The 17869-nt window shown below is 35.4% G+C and overlaps 1 protein-coding gene across 1 annotated transcript in view; it reads right to left on the minus strand.

Annotated features, from left to right (window-relative positions):
- Window positions 1-323: 323 nt before the first annotated feature.
- Window positions 324-17869, minus strand: part of LOC142357072 (uncharacterized) — a gene marked incomplete at both ends in the record, with an annotated part of 38588 nt that continues 21042 nt past the window's right edge. Inside the window, 6 exons of the mRNA XM_075408785.1 lie at window positions 324-596; window positions 1963-2157; window positions 4580-4691; window positions 9570-9718; window positions 12741-12921; window positions 14528-14707. Of these exons, the coding sequence (XP_075264900.1) occupies window positions 324-596; window positions 1963-2157; window positions 4580-4691; window positions 9570-9718; window positions 12741-12921; window positions 14528-14707 (1090 nt within the window). The remainder of the gene's footprint in view (window positions 597-1962; window positions 2158-4579; window positions 4692-9569; window positions 9719-12740; window positions 12922-14527; window positions 14708-17869) is intronic.

The raw sequence follows: 17869 nt of genomic DNA on the forward strand, positions 1-17869 counted from the left end.
AGACTTTTTAACCAGATCAGAGGTCGATTCGGTCTGGATCTTCAACCCGGACACTTAAGTAAATGTGCACACTGTTTTGGTTTTTAGCCCAGAGTTTCAACCCATAGTTAGGTGACTGGACCCCTCTGAACAGAAAATTCTAAGTCCTGGACAGGGGTGTCCAGTTCGCCACAGTTTAGTCTAACACTCTGGTCAGTTACCCAAATGAGCCTGATCAAAGCCATTTTAGGTATTGCTGGTCCGGAACACTCCTGTCCAAGACCCAAATTGGAGTGGTCTTGGGTCGAGGAATTAAATCTGGGTTTTATTTTGTAAAATATTACCGTAGAAATAATCGTCGTCCTCGGTTTCAGTGTTGTAGACGGAATTATTGTGACTATTGTTGTGACTGTTGTTATTGCTGTTGTGAGCCCTGATCTTGAAGTCCCCGTATTCCATCAGGGTCTTGGCTCTGGACATGGATGAGGGTTCCAGCTGGTGGGGTGCGAAGTCCACTGGCACACTGGACACGTGACCCCCAGAAGCAGAAGATACGTCACTGGGTCGGCCAAGGTTGGGGACGGAATCGTCTCCGAACTGTTTGTATCTACGCGCCTCTAAACAGAATAAACAAATTTTGCCGAACAACACAAACGCACAATTTGTTTGTAAGCCATGGCTGTTTTGACCCACTTACAAAATCATTTTTTGTTCTGTAGTATGAAAAGATACTGCCCCGTTATGGTATATATGCAGTAATTTTGGGGGGGGGGGGGGGGGTCGAGGCTACGCTATGCGTTCTATGCAAACTAAGCAATCGGGAGATTTCTTGGCGAAGACTAAAAACTTTAAGAAACTTTAAAAACTTTAAAAAATGCTGTTCTTTCATTGACATGGTTACTTTTTGAAGCAACAAAGAACTGAACATTGTATATAGTATGCTTTGCCCACTCGCCCAGCCCCCAAATAGAACAATTTTGGACTAAAGAATAAACTATCTCGTTTTGTGACAAACTTTTGTCTTTAATCCCGGTTTTGAATGCATGACTGGATGTTTATTTACTTCTCAAATTTAGAATTATCCTCAGTAGGCAAGACATTGATTGGCGATTACTGTGTTTGTTATAGTTTCGAAGTCTACTGTTTTTTCAACAATAAGGATTTTGATCGATGATTTTTCCCATTTTTCATCGTTAACATAACGATAGGTATTTTGAATAATTTGGGCAATGAAAAATTAATCTAAGCGTCAATTTTTCGTTGAGGAAAATTAAAGTTCTATGATATGTTGAAGGTCTTGAATTTCGCCGTCAGAATGGCAAAACAGTAGTCAATATAGATGTATGTCAATTAATAAATCCGTTTTTAGGTAACAAAACAAAAGAAGTATTTGTGGCATCCCCGCAGTAGAAAATAAACATGCTGTCATCCAGTGGTGGGGGGGGGGGGGGGGCTAAAAAATGTTATTGGCGCAAAACAGAATGAATCCAGCGTTTGTTTGTCAGCATACTGCAAGTGCGTGGGAGGGGATGAAGGAAGGGTAGTGTATCTCCTAGCAATCTAAGGTTTGAGATTATTCTGTAGGGAGCGGGGGGGGTTACTTCGTTGACCTTTTTGTTGATAACTGAAATATGGGGTCTAGGAAATAACCCCCCAAGGAAAAAAAACCCACATAATTTTAGATAGGAAATAAACCCCCACGGAAATAAACCCCCATTTTAAATTTGACCGTAAACTTTGAAATTTTGGCCATTTGAAATTTTGGCCATTTGAAATTTTGGCCATTTGAAATTTTGGCCGTGATAATTTGATCGGTTGTGATAGTTTCATATCAAGTCCCACGGGCCCGCTAAGGCATGGCCACACGCGCTAAATGCACAGCTCTTTAATAGTCAAAAGGGGGTTTGTTTCCGTGGGGGTTTATTTCCCATCTAAAATTATGTGGGGTTTTTCCGTGGGGGGGGGGGGTTTCATGGAACAAACTCTTTCGTTTCCTGAGCTGATATGGCTTTGGTGCCAGTTTCTTTCGAAGTGCGGCTCTGATCTCGGGCTGGTAGAATACAATGACAAGGCAGAATGCGAGGGTTCCGAAGAAGACGAGAAGATTGAACAAAACGTGCAGCCACCATGACTCATGGGACATAATGTACGCAGACAGTTGCAGCATCACTGTTATTACTACAAACACAGTGTGATTAGACCAAACTCTGTTTTAAACTCTGATCACCCTAGACGAGACCTGGAATTTATGAAAAGACCTATTAATTCCAGGTGGTGGGGGGGGGGGTGGGTAAATATTGAAATAAATTACACGATCGAGGCTACACAAACACAGTGTGATTAGACCAAACTCTGTTTTAAACTCTGATCACCCTCGTCGAGACCTGGAATTTATGAAAAGACCTATTAATTCCAGGGGGGGTGGGTGGGTAAATATTCAATTAAATTACACGGTCGAGGACTCTAGTTAAAGTCTAGGTTAATTCTTTTCATAGTTCCATCCAAATTCTTTTCATACATAAAACTCTGATCATTGACTCTAATCAGACTTATTTAGTCTGATTAGACCTAATGCCTAATGACTCTGGGCTGGCGGCGTATTCCGGGTCTTTCCCATTGTAGCCCCTAGCTTGATAGTCATATAAGCTATAGCCCATGCTATATTCAATAATGGGGACTACAATTTCATTGAAGTTATTTTGTCTAAGCCCTGAAGACATCAGTGAAAACGTTCCACCAACAGAAAAACTATTGTTTGGTTCAACAAAATATTACAAAAATCTCTCAATAATGAGGCTAAGTTACGAAAATGATACAACGTTGTAAAATACGAAAACAAAGCGCAAACCAGAACAAAAAGGATAAGCTGAAGAACAAAATTATTTTTCCTTTGCAAAAATTTAATTTGAAGTTTAATAAAAAAACCATTAGCTATATACCAATAACAGTTACTAGGATCATCTATGCATCTATACTTGGTCACTGAGACCTTTTAATTGCCCAATATTTGGCATACGACAAAACTTTAAAATAGAGGGCAAAATAAACCTTACAAAATTGTGCAAGAGAACGGTGTCGCAGTCCTTACAACCACATGTTATGCAAATAATAAATATGTTTAGTTACAAAATTTGTTAAGATTTTTTCAGTTAGATTGTTAAGTAATGTGACAATTTACCAGAGAATAAAGAACAATTACAAAAATGGGCAATTATGCACAAGTATCACAAAAAATTGTATGAACACTCGTAGTACCAGAAACGAAGATTTATTATTTTAGAACAATCCGCTACAAACTTGGTTTGTATTCTAAATGAAAGAAAGTTTGACCTGTATTAACTGAGAACAAACTTAAAATTGACAGAAATAATATTAAAAGATTGACAAAACAAAAAAAAACAAACTTTCTTAAAAAAATACATTCCATGAAATAAGAGATATTAGGTGACAACCGAATGCACGGTACAGGTTCACTTACACCTCTTGAAGAACCCAATTGGATTTTTGAATGGTAGACATAGTAATCAGATTAGGTTTACCAAGTATACTAAAATTAAAGACCATTAAACTCTTTGATATAAATTATATTTACATTCAACATTATTTTTACGTAAATCGGAGCTGTAATTAATGGAGCCGTGAAAAAAAGATGTGAACAAAAAAAAACAAAACAAAAACAATTTCTGATTGTAAGAACCCATCATAATATCAAAACTATACCTGATTTCGCCGCGCGCCCCTTAAACCGCCCTGGTGTTCCGAGTATTTACGAAATAAACCAATTGTTGATTGAAATACTTCAAATATTGTAAAAACAAGGACGCATTTAATATAATTATCGAGTTGAATTTGCAAAAAATGGCAGAATTTTAGTTCCAAAAGACCTTTATAGGCACCGAGTTTCAACTGGCTCGCTTTTGGAGTTTAAAGTGATTGTGTCAGCCGTTTCTAGGTCTCTAATTTCGGAAAACTTAAACAAATTGGACCAAAAAAGCATATTTTGTGCAATTTTTGATTTAAAAAATCTGAATTTTGAAAATTTTATCAAAATTTGTAGCCAAAGAAACTCCAATCAAACAATTCAGCGACGCTCTTCTATCTCTAACTGTAAAATTATCACTCTATCGTTCAATATTTTAACTTATTCTAAATTTTATTAGCAAAATTGTGCCAAATATTAGCAAAAATTACTGAAAATGTGAATAAAAACCTTCGATTTTTCACAAATTTTAAACCTCGATAACTCTGTTTAAAAAACGAAATTCGAAAAATCCTTTTATATACAAACTTGTAGGATGTAAGTGCTTTTTAATGATACCACTCAAAACTCTCTACAATGAATATATCGATCGGCTAAAATTGTCTCAACAGAAAAAACAGGTAAGTATAGAGCTCCTCCCTCCCTTCAAAGTGAGGGTCGGAACAAAAACGTTTCTGCGACAAGTGTAATGAATTTAGGAATAATTGGATAAATTTGACACCAAGAGAAAGCATTTTTATAATCGTAACAAGATAACGCAGTTAAGATAATAATATAACTGATCAGAAAATACAACTATTATTCGTTGATTTATTATTTGTGAAATTTAATGATACAAACTTAGCATGGCGACAATGTTGTTTTGGATGTTGAGTTCGAACACCTTCCAGACCCCGCTCTCCTTCATCTCGAAAAACAGCTCCCTCGCACTCCGAAATGTCAGCCAGAACACCTGCAACACCACATATACATGAAGACATACCATTGTAATCAAGAACCCAACGTTCTGTATCACATAATTGTTTCCACTTATGATCAATCGCTTGATCAATCCTTCGGCAGGTAAAATTATGTCATTTTTGGATACATGACTATTTGCCCAATTGAATTTTACCCAACTTGTCATTTTACCCAGCCTGCCATTTTACCCATTGCTCTTTGATCTTTTCGTTCAATTATCCGATGTTCGGTTGCGATAGTTTCATATAGAGTCCCACGGGCCATTTAGTTACATAGTAGGCTAAATAGTCGTTCTGGTAATTTTAGCAATTGGGTAAAATGACACTGGGTAAAATGGAATAGGGTAAATTGTCCTGACACCGTCATTTTTGTGCCATAAATATAATAATAATAATAATAATAATAATAATAATAATAATAATAATAATAATAATAATTATAATAATAATAATAATAATAATAATAATAATAATAATAATAGTAATAATAATAATAATAATAATAATAATAATAATAATAATAATAATAATAATAATAATAATAATAATAATAATAATAATAATAATAATAATAATAATAATAATAATAATAATAGTAGTAATAATAATAATAATAATAATAATAATAATAATAATAATAATAATAATAATAATAAAAATAATAATAATAATAATAATAATAATAATAGTAGTAATAATAATAATAATAATAATAATAATAATAATAATAATAATAATAATAATAATAATAATAATAATAATAATAATAATAATGATAATATAATAATAATAATAATAATAATAATAAAAATAATAATAATAATAATAATAATAATAATAGTAGTAATAATAATAATAATAATAATAATAATAATAATAATAATAATAATAATAATAATAATAATAATAATAATAATAATAATAATAATAATAATATCTTTGACTCTCGAGATGATAATGAGTCTACAATTACTTCAAGTATTTAGGGTCATCAACAATAGAACAAGCTATCCCCTGAGTCACTTTCGTAATTCGGTTGGCTTATACACAAGCCCCGCTATTTTCTACTAGGAGGATAGGATATTTTCAACAATTCACCCTCCCTTTTTTGCAAAAGGGGTGGCTATACTTGAATAGAATTTAAGCGAGCCATTTATTAACCAATCAGAGACGACTAATAATTTTCCACGAATGCACATACTATGTTAAATTGAATAGAATAAAATACACCATGCTATGGCAACTAGCCGAACGGGAATACAAAGCGAAAAGAATTTCCGACCCGCAATTTCCAGATTACATCCCACAGCGCATGAGAGGCATGGTCATGAACAGCGGTCCGCAGTTGCGCTTAAACTATTATTCGGCTATCTAAACTGTAGGCCAAGTAATATCGTGGTAAAGTATAGCACAGAAGGGGTGGCGATTCTCTACTAGGTACCAAAGGGGGGGGCAATTGTTGAAAAGATCCGGAGGATATTCTTACCGGGTAATTTTAAAAACCACACACGAAAACAAGGAGTCTCGGGCATCTGTGTTTTTGAACAGCTAGTTCTGACTTTCCATTTAAACTGATGGTCACAGGGTTAACATTGTCATGATTAATCCTCAAAAAACGTCTCTAACTTTTAATAATAGCATCAAATAACAAGATAGCTGAACAGGTTGCAAAACTATGAAATTAATAAAAAATTAAAATCAGTGTTTTCGAAGCCATTGAAATGAATAAATAAACTTAAGAAATTTTGGGGAACTGAAGCAACGTTTTATTTTAAAACTCATGGGACCACCTTTTAATAATAGCATGAACTGATAAAAGAAACTAACACGAAATATTAATAATAATAATAATAAATTATTCTCAAGTATGTATATAAAACTATTAGTTACTAGAACTAATTTACATACGCACTTGAAAGAACATCAAAAATCTTTTAGGCCTAGTGGGATGATGCCTTTAGAAAGCAGTGTATTTTTGCTCGAGAAATTAACACCAAAAAGTAGTTATAAGTTTTTATCTTATAGTATTTTAGTTAAGAACTTTTATGGAGGACACCAATAACCATAAACTTTGTCTATGTTCTACAGTGGCACAAAAAAAACACGTATAAAACCGAGAAAACAATAGCAATTTTGTGAAAACCGCCTTCTCATAGTCAACAAAGTCAAAAACTACCCAGCACAACACGTGTACACCTGAATGAAGCTTCATTTGATAACTATTTTTATTTTAAAAATGATTTACAAATGTAACAGAAACAGAAAGATATGTAACAGAGAAAGATTAAAAAGCTTGCTTTAAATCATAGAAAGAATTGTTAGAATCGAACTCGTCATTTTCGAAAGTTGCATTATCAGACCTCCAGTAGATATAAGCAAAAATGACAATGTGCTAAAAAAAATTGGAAAACACTTCGGCCGAAATCAGACATTCAATTTTGTGCCATCTTTTGAAAATAAGCGTTACAATAGTCAGCACCATCTTTGGTTTCTCGTTGACACTTTCATTGAAAAAAATATCAATCAAGAGCAAGCGCATACCTTTCTCTTCAAATTTCAACCGAATGCATTGAAAATCTATCAAAAAGCGACCAATGGGGTATAATTTATTCAAAAAAGTAATTAGAACTTCTGGGTCAATTAGTTGTTCAATGTTACCCATACTGTTTTGGTAGTGGCTCTTATTCATATAGATGCTATAACTACCCGAGATTTTTCTTTTGGGTCAATACTTTAAAAATTGTTACATAAAACAGGTGAAGGTCGGAAACGCTAATTTTTCTTACGTTTTTTATGTAAAAAGTAGCCTCATTTCTTTACTACTGAGTCTAGGCTATTCAAATTGATATAACAAGCGTGCGTTAGGCTAACGTTGGCCATGAATCAAGAAAATTTTGCATAAGTGATATATAAAGTCAATTTCTGCGATTTCGTCAAGTGTTTCTCAAAAAGTCAATCTTATTTCAAAAAAGTAATTAGAACTTCTGGGTCAATTAGTTGTTCAATGTTACCCATACTGTTTTGGTAGTGGCTCCTATTCATATAGATGCTATAACTACCCGAGATTTTTCTTTTGGGTCAATACTTTAAAAATTGTTACATAAAAAATGTGAAGGTCGGAAACGCTAATTTTTCTAACGTTTTTTATGTAAAAAGTAGCCTCATTTCTTTACTACTGAGTCTAGGCTATTCAAATTGATATAACAAGCGTGCGTTAGGCTAACGTTGGCCATGAATCAAGAAAATTTTGCATAAGTGATATATAAAGTCAATTTCTGCGATTTCGTCAAGTGTTTCTCAAAAAGTCAATCTTATTTCAAAAAAGTAATTAGAACTTCTGGGTCAATTAGTTGTTCAATGTTACCCATACTGTTTTGGTAGTGGCTCCTATTCATATAGATGCTATAACTACCCGAGATTTTTCTTTTGGGTCAATACTTTAAAAATTGTTACATAAAAAAGGTGAAGGTCGGAAACGCTAATTTTTCTAACGTTTTTTATGTAAAAAGTAGCCTCATTTCTTTACTACTGAGTCTAGGCTATTCAAATTGATATAACAAGCGTGCGTTAGGCTAACGTTGGCCATGAATCAAGAAAATTTTGCATAAGTGATATATAAAGTCAATTTCTGCGATTTCGTCAAGTGTTTCTCAAAAAGTCAATCTTATTTCAAAAAAGTAATAAGACCTTCTGGGTCAATTAGTTGTTCAATGTTTCCCATACTGTTTTGACAGTGCCTTCTATCCATAAGGATTGTAAGGCACCACGTTTTTTTGGTTTGGCGTCTTCGTTTAACTTTTTGGGGGTAAAATGGTTTTTTTTTAAAAAAAAAAGTCGATTTTTTGTTAAATGTCCATCCCTTTGTGCCCTTACAGGCACCTTCTCCCATGTGCTGTATTTTAATTGTGCTTTGTTTCTTTCTTCTATGATGTGCTATAATGTTCCTGGCCTATCCGGGATTTTAGGTTTTAGCTATATATATATGTCTTGGAAAAAAAGAGCCTCTATTTTTGCTTATTCTGCAAGAAAAACAGTCTGTTTTCCCTTGTAGTTTAAGAAGCTCATGAGGACTCACGAAAAAACCAAGACCCTTTAAATGCCTCGTTTCTGTTATGGATAATTAGCAGCCATAGAACTTCATATTATGGAGAAGTTGTAGTCATAGAACCTCCATTTATGAGAAAGTTGTAGTCATAAAACTTCCATTTATGGCAAAGTTGTAGTCATGCCAATTTCCTAAAACTTTTTTGAATTATGAAGTCAATGGTCCATAATATGAAAGTTTTATGATTACAACTTTTTGTCATCCCGGGAAATATCTTTAATCTAAATCATTTTCTCGATCATAGTCTCAGGTCTTTTTTCCAGTGGATCAGACCATAATTCACGTAAAACTCATGCATTTTTTGATGTGAGAGTAATCGATTCAACTTATACATTCACGTGAAACAATCATGTGAATTTTCACACAAAATTGTTGCTACAACACACAAAAATGTAAAATTGACATGTCTGATTGACAAAAATGAAAACGTTGTTCAAACCAAAAAAAAAAATCAGGTAAAATTACTCAATTTCTCGTGAAAATAGCCTTTTCGATTTTACAAGAGATATCGGGTAATAATGCACAATTTCTTCTGCCATTCACAAAAAAAATTGCACACAGCTTAATTTTGCTGTTGTTAGCAACATTTAGCTGAAGTTAAAATTCGACTTTTCATTTATAATTCTAAACAGTTGATAAATTTTTTTTAATTCATAGCATCGAGTAGGCTTTTTAGACTTTTTCGATATTTCATCAGTCTGGGCGTGGGGGGGGGGTCGGCGGGTCTAAAGTAGGTTACGTAGGGTACGATGGTGTGAGAACTCACGAAGAGGCTGGCGAGTAGGAAGAGGAGGGTTGGGGTGACAATGAAGAAGAGGAATGAGTCCTTTCTAGCGGATGGGAAGCAGGAGTACCCATTTCCGGTCAGCCCAATGTCATCCCTGAACAGTTCAAAATACACAGCACACACTGTACCTGTAATACCAATCAAACACTACTAAAGCAATGTTTTTTTATTTCTGATGTGGTAGGGATTTTATTCGCTTGATCTTAATTACCACACTAGAGCTAAACCAATATTATTATAGCGACCTTACTTAAGTGCTAGAATAAGTCTCACTATATGCTCACAATGTTCTTTGCTAATTTCCAAATCTAAGTGTTATTTGCTAGAAATAAAATTGATTAGATATAAAGATTAATTATTAAACAGATAGAAAGGATAGAGCACAATTTGGGGGTAAATCCTACTTGAAAATATGGTGGGGTATCTTATCTTAATCAAGAAGTTAGATCCATCTTACTGCTGGATGTGAATATTACTTTAACTCTATTTTGCTATAAAAATCGGCAGACTTACAATCGCTGCTGTTATTCCCGCTTAGCGGAGGAGTAGATGTTTCGCTCTTAGAGCAGAGAGAGGAAGAGAGAGAGAGAAATTATTAGTGGAAAATGAAGCGGCTTAAGTTTGCGCTGCTTGAGTTTTGAACTGATTTCCTTCAGCAGCAAGCTCTAGGCTCGTGCGTGTTTATACTTGAGTCAACACGACTAAAAATCACAAGACCTATGACTAGCTCCGAATCAGTTTCTAGGTCATTCGTGGAGCCGACTACTATTTGTCTTCAGTCATTTTATCGTTTGAGACTTGCTGCTGTGAAGAGTGGCCTGGATAGCTTCAGTATCTTTCACTTAGTACGCGTATTAATAGCGGCAGTGAATCAGCCGGTATAGCTTGTGCTATAGTGTATTAAATAATACACAGCAGTATTTGGCTATGAATGATGTATTCATTCACTCAACGCATTCCACGCAGCATACCTCTCTTTCTCTCTCTCTTAATATTGCGTCAGTTTAGACTAAGTCTAAAGTGTTCACAAAGTCGACTGTTAAATATTTATACTCTTTGTAGCATCGGTAATTGCGGCGGCAATTATCCAATTAGCAATACTACAGCTCACCCCTATTTAAAGCAGAGAAAAATTGTGCTCTATCGTATAAAGTTGACATTTAATTATAAAGAATATTAGAGCTTACAAGTAATAGTTATAGAAAGGTAGGAACATTAATAATCAGAGTTCAGTAATACAATGTTATTGTGAACTCAGTTAAAATTACAAATGGTATGAAATATAGAGTACAACGGCAGACTTGGAAGAAAAGCATTGCCAAGGAACAATCACAAATACAGATTGTTTGTGCATAAGTTTAACATCAATGGTTAGGTAGAGCAAGTTACACGCGAATACACTAGAAATGTAAGTGATGAGACACTGAGTAATAAAAAGTGTTAAACAGGTTGAGGCACAAACTACATAGATAGAAAAGACGAACGCAAGTGCGTTGTATTAAACATAAACTACAGGCTATTGATCCTAAAATGGAGAAACTTTTAGTGATAGATTAAAAGAAACATTAATATATCATATGAAAATTTAATTGTTTTTGTTGTCAATTTTGCTAGAAGGACTATCTGTTTGTCTTTTAATTCCTTAAGCTGAAGTCCGGGCAGCTTATTTGTTTCAATCAATTGGTTTGCTTTTTTTAGAAGCTCTAGCTGTTGCCGATCTCGGATCTTCACAGTTTGTGAAGAGACCACTAGTTGTTTTCTGAACTCCTCTTTCTCGCGGCAAGCACTTTGCTTTGAAATTTTCAACCGGTCGAGTTTGCTCTGTAGATCTGCAATATTGGATTCCGAATCCCAAAGCTGATGTCGGAAGTTGGAGTTTTCAACAATTAGGTGATCGGTTGAAATAGTCTCCGGTTGCGGTGAATCAGTGCTTGGGAATACTGTTATCTGCTCGAATGGCACTTCAACGCGAGTCTTCAGAACCTTGTTTTCTAGTTCGTATTTTCGGTCCTGATTATTCCTATTCCCAAGTCTCCGAAGGTTTAGAGTAGGTAGCAAGGAAAAGTCCGGAATCACTGGCAGGGATTTGGTTGGTACTAGCATCTTGGTATTCGCTATGACGTTTTGAATCGTCGTCATTTCTGAGAGGCGCCATTGGTTATACTCTGTCGTTAGTGAGTAGTCTAGAGAAGTTACAAACTTCGGGTTCTGGTCGAGTGGCAGCATTTCTCGTAGCCTTTGAATTTCCAGGCGAGCGTCTTTGAGGGGGAAGTATTTTCCTTTCGGCAAACCATCGTCTAAAGGTTTTTTTTGCAAAGGTCGAAAAGGCTGGGATTAATCGTTTCGTGCGATTGTTGTCCGGGTTGGTGTTGTTGATGTTGTTTCGGCAGATAACGCTGTTGTTAATGTTGTTCTTGTTGGCGAGGATGGATGGCTCGGGGTTTCTTCGTCAATGGGGGAAGGTCTGCCATCCAGTTGGTCACGGGGTCATACTGCTCTGTGGGCAGCTGGATGTCGTCTAATTGTCTTTTGGTCATCTTATGTGATCATAAACATATAAATACATTTAAGATGAAACATTAACTTTTCAAGCGAAAACCATCGTACGTTTTATCGTATCAACAAATTCATACTCTTTGAGTACAGGAATATAATCACACTCCATGTGCAGAATCAATTTTGCGAAATTCCCACCGGGGTGGAAAGAAGGAAAAGAAAAATTCAAAAGAACTGAAATTTGGAAAAGAATCTCCGTTTTTAAAATTGGAATATCCTATTAACCAAAAAAATTATTTGTTTAGAAGCTTTAAATCAGATTGTGTCAGATTTAACTGACTAAAATTGGGTTTCGGACCTCGTGGCTCCCCTCCGTGCGACGATCCGCGCAGCTGGGTTTTTTTGTGTTGCAGTATATACCTGCTTGTGATGAAGGGTCATTAGATAAGGAGAAGGAGGAGGACTTCTATGAGGAGGCCAACAGAGAGGGTGATGATGAACGAGAGAAGGATAAGGATTGGGACGTGTATGGGGTGCATTGTTTAAGAACTCTCCGACCAAACATCGGGGGGGGGGTTGATTTTTTTCGAAAAAAGCTTGGAAGGGGATTTTTTTTAAAAAGTACGTCTGCATGTATGTGCGTACATATTTTACCTGGGAATATGACAGCACTGAACATGTATATGGGTGGGAAGACCTCTTTTCCCCATAATTTTGGCTCGTACTCTTTGAAGAGGTTGAGTGCCACATTGAGAAATGATCCCTGGACTGCCAAGTATGCAAACATCATCATCATACTCGCCACTCTACACTCAACTCTGTCCACACTGTAGATCTGGGAAAAAGAGGACAAAAGTCACCCAGCTGAGGTTCTCTGAGTTAAATGACCTCTGATAAGACTTAACCAGACCTACCTTGCGCCTATCGAACAAGGAGCTTGTTATTTAAATTGTTCCATTAAAAATCGCCTAAATATTTTTAAAAAAACATACCCGGCAGATTGCCGGAAAATAGCCGCCGTTAATTCCAATAAGCATGATTGGGATTGAAAGAATAGAAGATATTGAAAAAAAATTTTTTGTACAAAAACATTTTTTAAGTCCGATTTATTTCGATGGCATTTCGTAGTTGAACATAACGTACTTCTGTTTCTTAGAGAGAGGATACAGGGGCTACTATCAATACCAATAAGCATTAGAGATGGTAACTAAGACTTACACGAACGACGTTCAAATAGCGGGCATCTAAAATTGGGCTTTATGGGTTTATCCCGTTTCTACTTCTGACATCAATTTTTTATACTGACTCTGTTTACTTTGAATTGCTTTGCTGAGCAACTGATGTTCAAAATCATTTTTAGCAGAATGAGAGAAACTAGCCTAGAGAAGTCAAAAAAGATCACGCAAAATGTTGAAAAAGCGGCAAAATGAGGTAAAGCGAAACATTTTTTTATTCGACGAAGTGAAACACATACCAGGACAAGTCCTGACGTACAATTCAAAGAATTTTCATTGACTAAAAAAACTAGACCTAAAACGGACTATGAATGGATTGGAAAAACCATTTAGAAAAAAATCCGACCCAAAAAATCGAAAAAACAGTAAAAATCAAAGTGAAATTGCCGCATGTGAACAAAAAACCACTAGCGAGAAAGCGAATTTTTGTTCAAACCCCGTTTTCTCACTCTACTTTAAATTTAGAGCGCAAAAATTTTACGCCGCAAAACCACTCGCTTTTTCGCTCCACTTCCTGTTTCGGCGTGACAACAAAAGGAACGGGGGTGTGAACATCCACATTGTAGAACTGCGCAAAACAAGACGAAAATGAAATTCTCAAAACCCAATCTAATCAGGCAAAAAGGGTCGCTGATCAAAGAGGGCACACTAGGACAGTTCTAAAGTTACATGGTCTGAACTGGTAGAGGATCAGGCAAAAGTTTGTACAATGAACGCTAAAAGTGATCATAGGTCAGTCAGCGTAAGATATGGGCAGCTCTAGCCAGAGGTCATATCGACCCGAAACACACCAAAAATCTAGTCGTGAGATAGGTTGAAGTCAACTATGACTTGGAAACTGTGAACTAGGTCTGCGCGACAGAAGCAGGCAAGGTCATTGAGAACCATTGGTTATTATGAGTTGCCAATGATTCCAAAATGTTTATTGTGGGTGATCTTGTACCAAGATCACACAAATATCTTATCAAATTTCTCATCGTGTAATATCCTAATAGTTCCGAAAGGATACAATTTCCGCTATAGGTAAATTTTTATAAAAGTAAAATCAGATAAGTACATTTTTTTTCATGTGATCTATCAAATTGTCTCACGACCTCTAAGTCAAACAATGCATTATCTGATAAGTGCTGTCGGAAATTTGTCACAGCTTAAATTATAGAAATTCTGAAATCTTTTTTTTTTTTTGGGGGGGGGGGGTCCTCTTGCCTTATCAGCCCCAGACAGGTATGCACATATGAAGAGTTGATAGAAGAATAGAGCTGTGAGGTGGTGGCTGTTTTCCTCCTCATCCAACAGATCTGAGACATACAGGAGAAGTAAGAAGGTGGCCAACACCATCACACTCCCACACGCCATCCCGATCATGACCACGTAGAAAAACTCTTCCTTAAAACGAACATTTAGCTGCACTTTCGAGTCTTACCATTATAGAGTATTTCCCTAATTTTTATAACTGAATGAGTCGCTAAAACTGTCGGATGTTTTCCATTTGTGCCCCCCCCCAGCTTAGTGGGTGCATTTTATTTTCACCCCCAGACGCACGTGCAAAATTTTTATAAAGATTTACTATGTAATGGCACGTGCTCTGTAACTGGGGATGAATAACGTACTGGGGGGAGGGGCTTGGGTACAAACAGAAAACATCCGAATTGTCAATGCAGGTATAGATCCAAGTTGCACGGAACACAACACTTTTGATGATAAACAATAGCCTGACTGGCAATTCAAAACCAACTTAGCTTCAACATTGAAAATAGCATTCGAATGCACAATTATTTTTAAAAAATGGGTCTTTCCCATTATAGTCCCCTCCATGAAATTATAGCCCGCACCCTTAATTTTCGATAGCAAATAAACCCTCAAGAAAAAAATCCCAAGGAAATAAACGCCTCAACTTTACCCGTTTTAGACCGTTTACAACAGCGAAATAGTACATTTACGTTTCAGTGCCTTTTGTGTATTAATTTCTGAGCTTAATTTGACCGCCTTTTATCCGATGACTTGGGAGGGGGGGATTCTTTCAAAACCGTTTTGGAATGTAACAAAAGTCAAAATCTACTTACCACAAGAGCATATTAGAGAACGTTTTAATTCTTTTGTCACAAAAATAAAAATCATATAAAATAACTTTTTTCAAGGAAGGAACCTAATAATTTCAGATGGAGGAATTAAAGAAGAATAAAACGGCCTAATTGTTTTTTTCTCGACCGTTTTCCGCAATACTTCATTAATATTTTGAAGCTGCGACTGAAGATGCTTTGCTGCGACTGCGCTTTGATAAATTTTTTTTCGTAGATAAAAGGAAAAGAATAACTTTGGAAAAATAGAAATAATTACTATTTTCCAAAATATTAGTCTCTCTCCGTCCAAAAACTATGATGAAATTAAACAATTTGTGAGCAATGAACAAAAAGAATTAGTTTTTATGCATAACAGAAACATGGTTAAATAATGTCGACGGAAAAGAGTTGTTTTACCTTCCAAACTATAATACTATCAAAAACGTTGCGAGGAGGAAAGAGTTGGTATTTATATAAAAGTATTTATGTTGGTATGTGAAAGAGAGTTGGTATTTAAATGAAGAGTTTTGCTAAATCAAAACTCCTGGAGAAAAACTCTATCCAGGCTACTTCTATAGATATCTTTCATAACAAATTCTAAGCCATAATAAGCTGCATTTACACCCCCTCCCCAAGGCCGCTCTAATGAGAATACTTTTAATACAGTAGAAAGTTTTTTGGACGAAATTGTTGCGAAACCAAACATGAAACATATATACTCAAAAGTGACTTCAACATAAACTTCATTCATGAAGAAAACAAAAATAAGCAACTAACTTTCATCCTGCAAACAAATGGTTCAGACCCGGCTGGAACTAAATTTGCAAACCGGGAGACCAAAAACAACTCAAACGCTAATTGATCTATTATTCAAAAATTTCCGTAACCTACAAAATGCCGTGAGTGATCACTATTGCGTTGAATTGCAGATCCCAGAAACAAATACAGGGAATTTAAGCAAAGAATACGTCAGTTCTTGCATATAGCCAAATTGCAAAACAATAGAATCATTGAAAAATCAAGAATAAATGTCGATTATTACGTTGAAAAATGTCTAGCAGACGGCTTAAACAGTAAAAATTTTAAATTCTATCTGAAAGAGTTGCTAAAAAATCCATATAAAGAACTGGATCAAGTGATGACTAAAAAACAATTTTCAGTCAACAAACGAAAAAGTTGACAACGATTTTTGAAACGCTGCTTCGAAAGCAAGTAATTTGAGACAAGTGGACCTCAAAGAAAAATCTGATAGAACCAAAAAAAGGTGTGACGAAAATTTAAAGTTAGTCAAACAACCAGTACGAACAGAAATGAGACAGTTTATCAAAAAGCATTAACAGAAATTTTTTAGATGTCACTAGAAAGCTGTCATAACAGTCCAAAGAAACCGTGTCCAAAGCAAACATGAAAGGTTTTAATTTTTTCAGAAATAGGAGCAAAATTGGCAGCTAAATCTGACATTGTCGCAACAACAAACTCAAGCAACAATCTTTACTTAGAAGGTTTCTCTGAAAACAACAGCATCTCAAATGAACAAAACTCTTAGCCAGTTGAAAAGTAAACACATACTCCATGCTTTTAATCTTAACAACTATTGATTAAAAAAGCATCGCCTCCTCAATATCTCCTGTACCAAGCAAAATTTTAAATAAATGTATGCAGACAGTGTACTATCTTGAATGCTAGAAAATAGCGAAATTAAACTCAGTCTTCCAAGATGGAGATAAAATTTAGCCATCAAATTACCGGCAAATATCTGCCGTACCAGCTATTCGGAAAAACTTCGAAAAAATATGATAAAGCAGATTTGACGCTTTCATGAGCAAACAAGATTTGCTAACCAAATATCCTTTCGGAATCAGAGATCAACGAAAAAAAATTGATGCATTCGTATAACTTGAAAACTTAAGGTCCAAATGAAAAAATATTGCAGTGGGAAAAAAATGCACCTTCCACGACCCAAAAAAGCTACTGAAACATCGAATTTTGTGAAAATTGCTCGAATAACTGATTAAGGGCACCTGTTTCAGCATTACTAAAATCATATCTTAGTAATAGAGTGCAATTTAATTAAACTGAGGGAAAAGTTTTCAACAGAGAATGTGGCGGCTGAGCTTACTAACTCAACAACTAAATTGACTACCGCTTCATGGTAATTTCAAACATTAGGGCTAGAATAGCATGACAAGCGAAATTTAATGCTACATTCTATCGAAGCCATTTGAATTTGTTCACTTTGTTCAACATTTATATTTAGCAACTATTAATAGTACGTAATCATCATACATGAAGTGAAGCTGAAACTCAAACTCGAACTATGCTATTATTGCCACGTATTCAAGTGTTCACAATCACAGGAAATTAGTTCAGCAGAACAAGGGATTCCCAACTTCGTAAGCCAGATTCGATTAATTTTACGATTTTTATACCAATTCAGAGAGTGCGGAGCACCTTATACGGTATTTCGAACCCCAATCTCAGTGTACTC

The sequence above is a fragment of the Convolutriloba macropyga genome, unplaced genomic scaffold (genome assembly GCF_964194025.1).
Source record: "Convolutriloba macropyga unplaced genomic scaffold, txConMacr16.3 SCAFFOLD_1805, whole genome shotgun sequence".
Taxonomy (NCBI): domain Eukaryota; kingdom Metazoa; phylum Xenacoelomorpha; order Acoela; family Convolutidae; genus Convolutriloba; species Convolutriloba macropyga.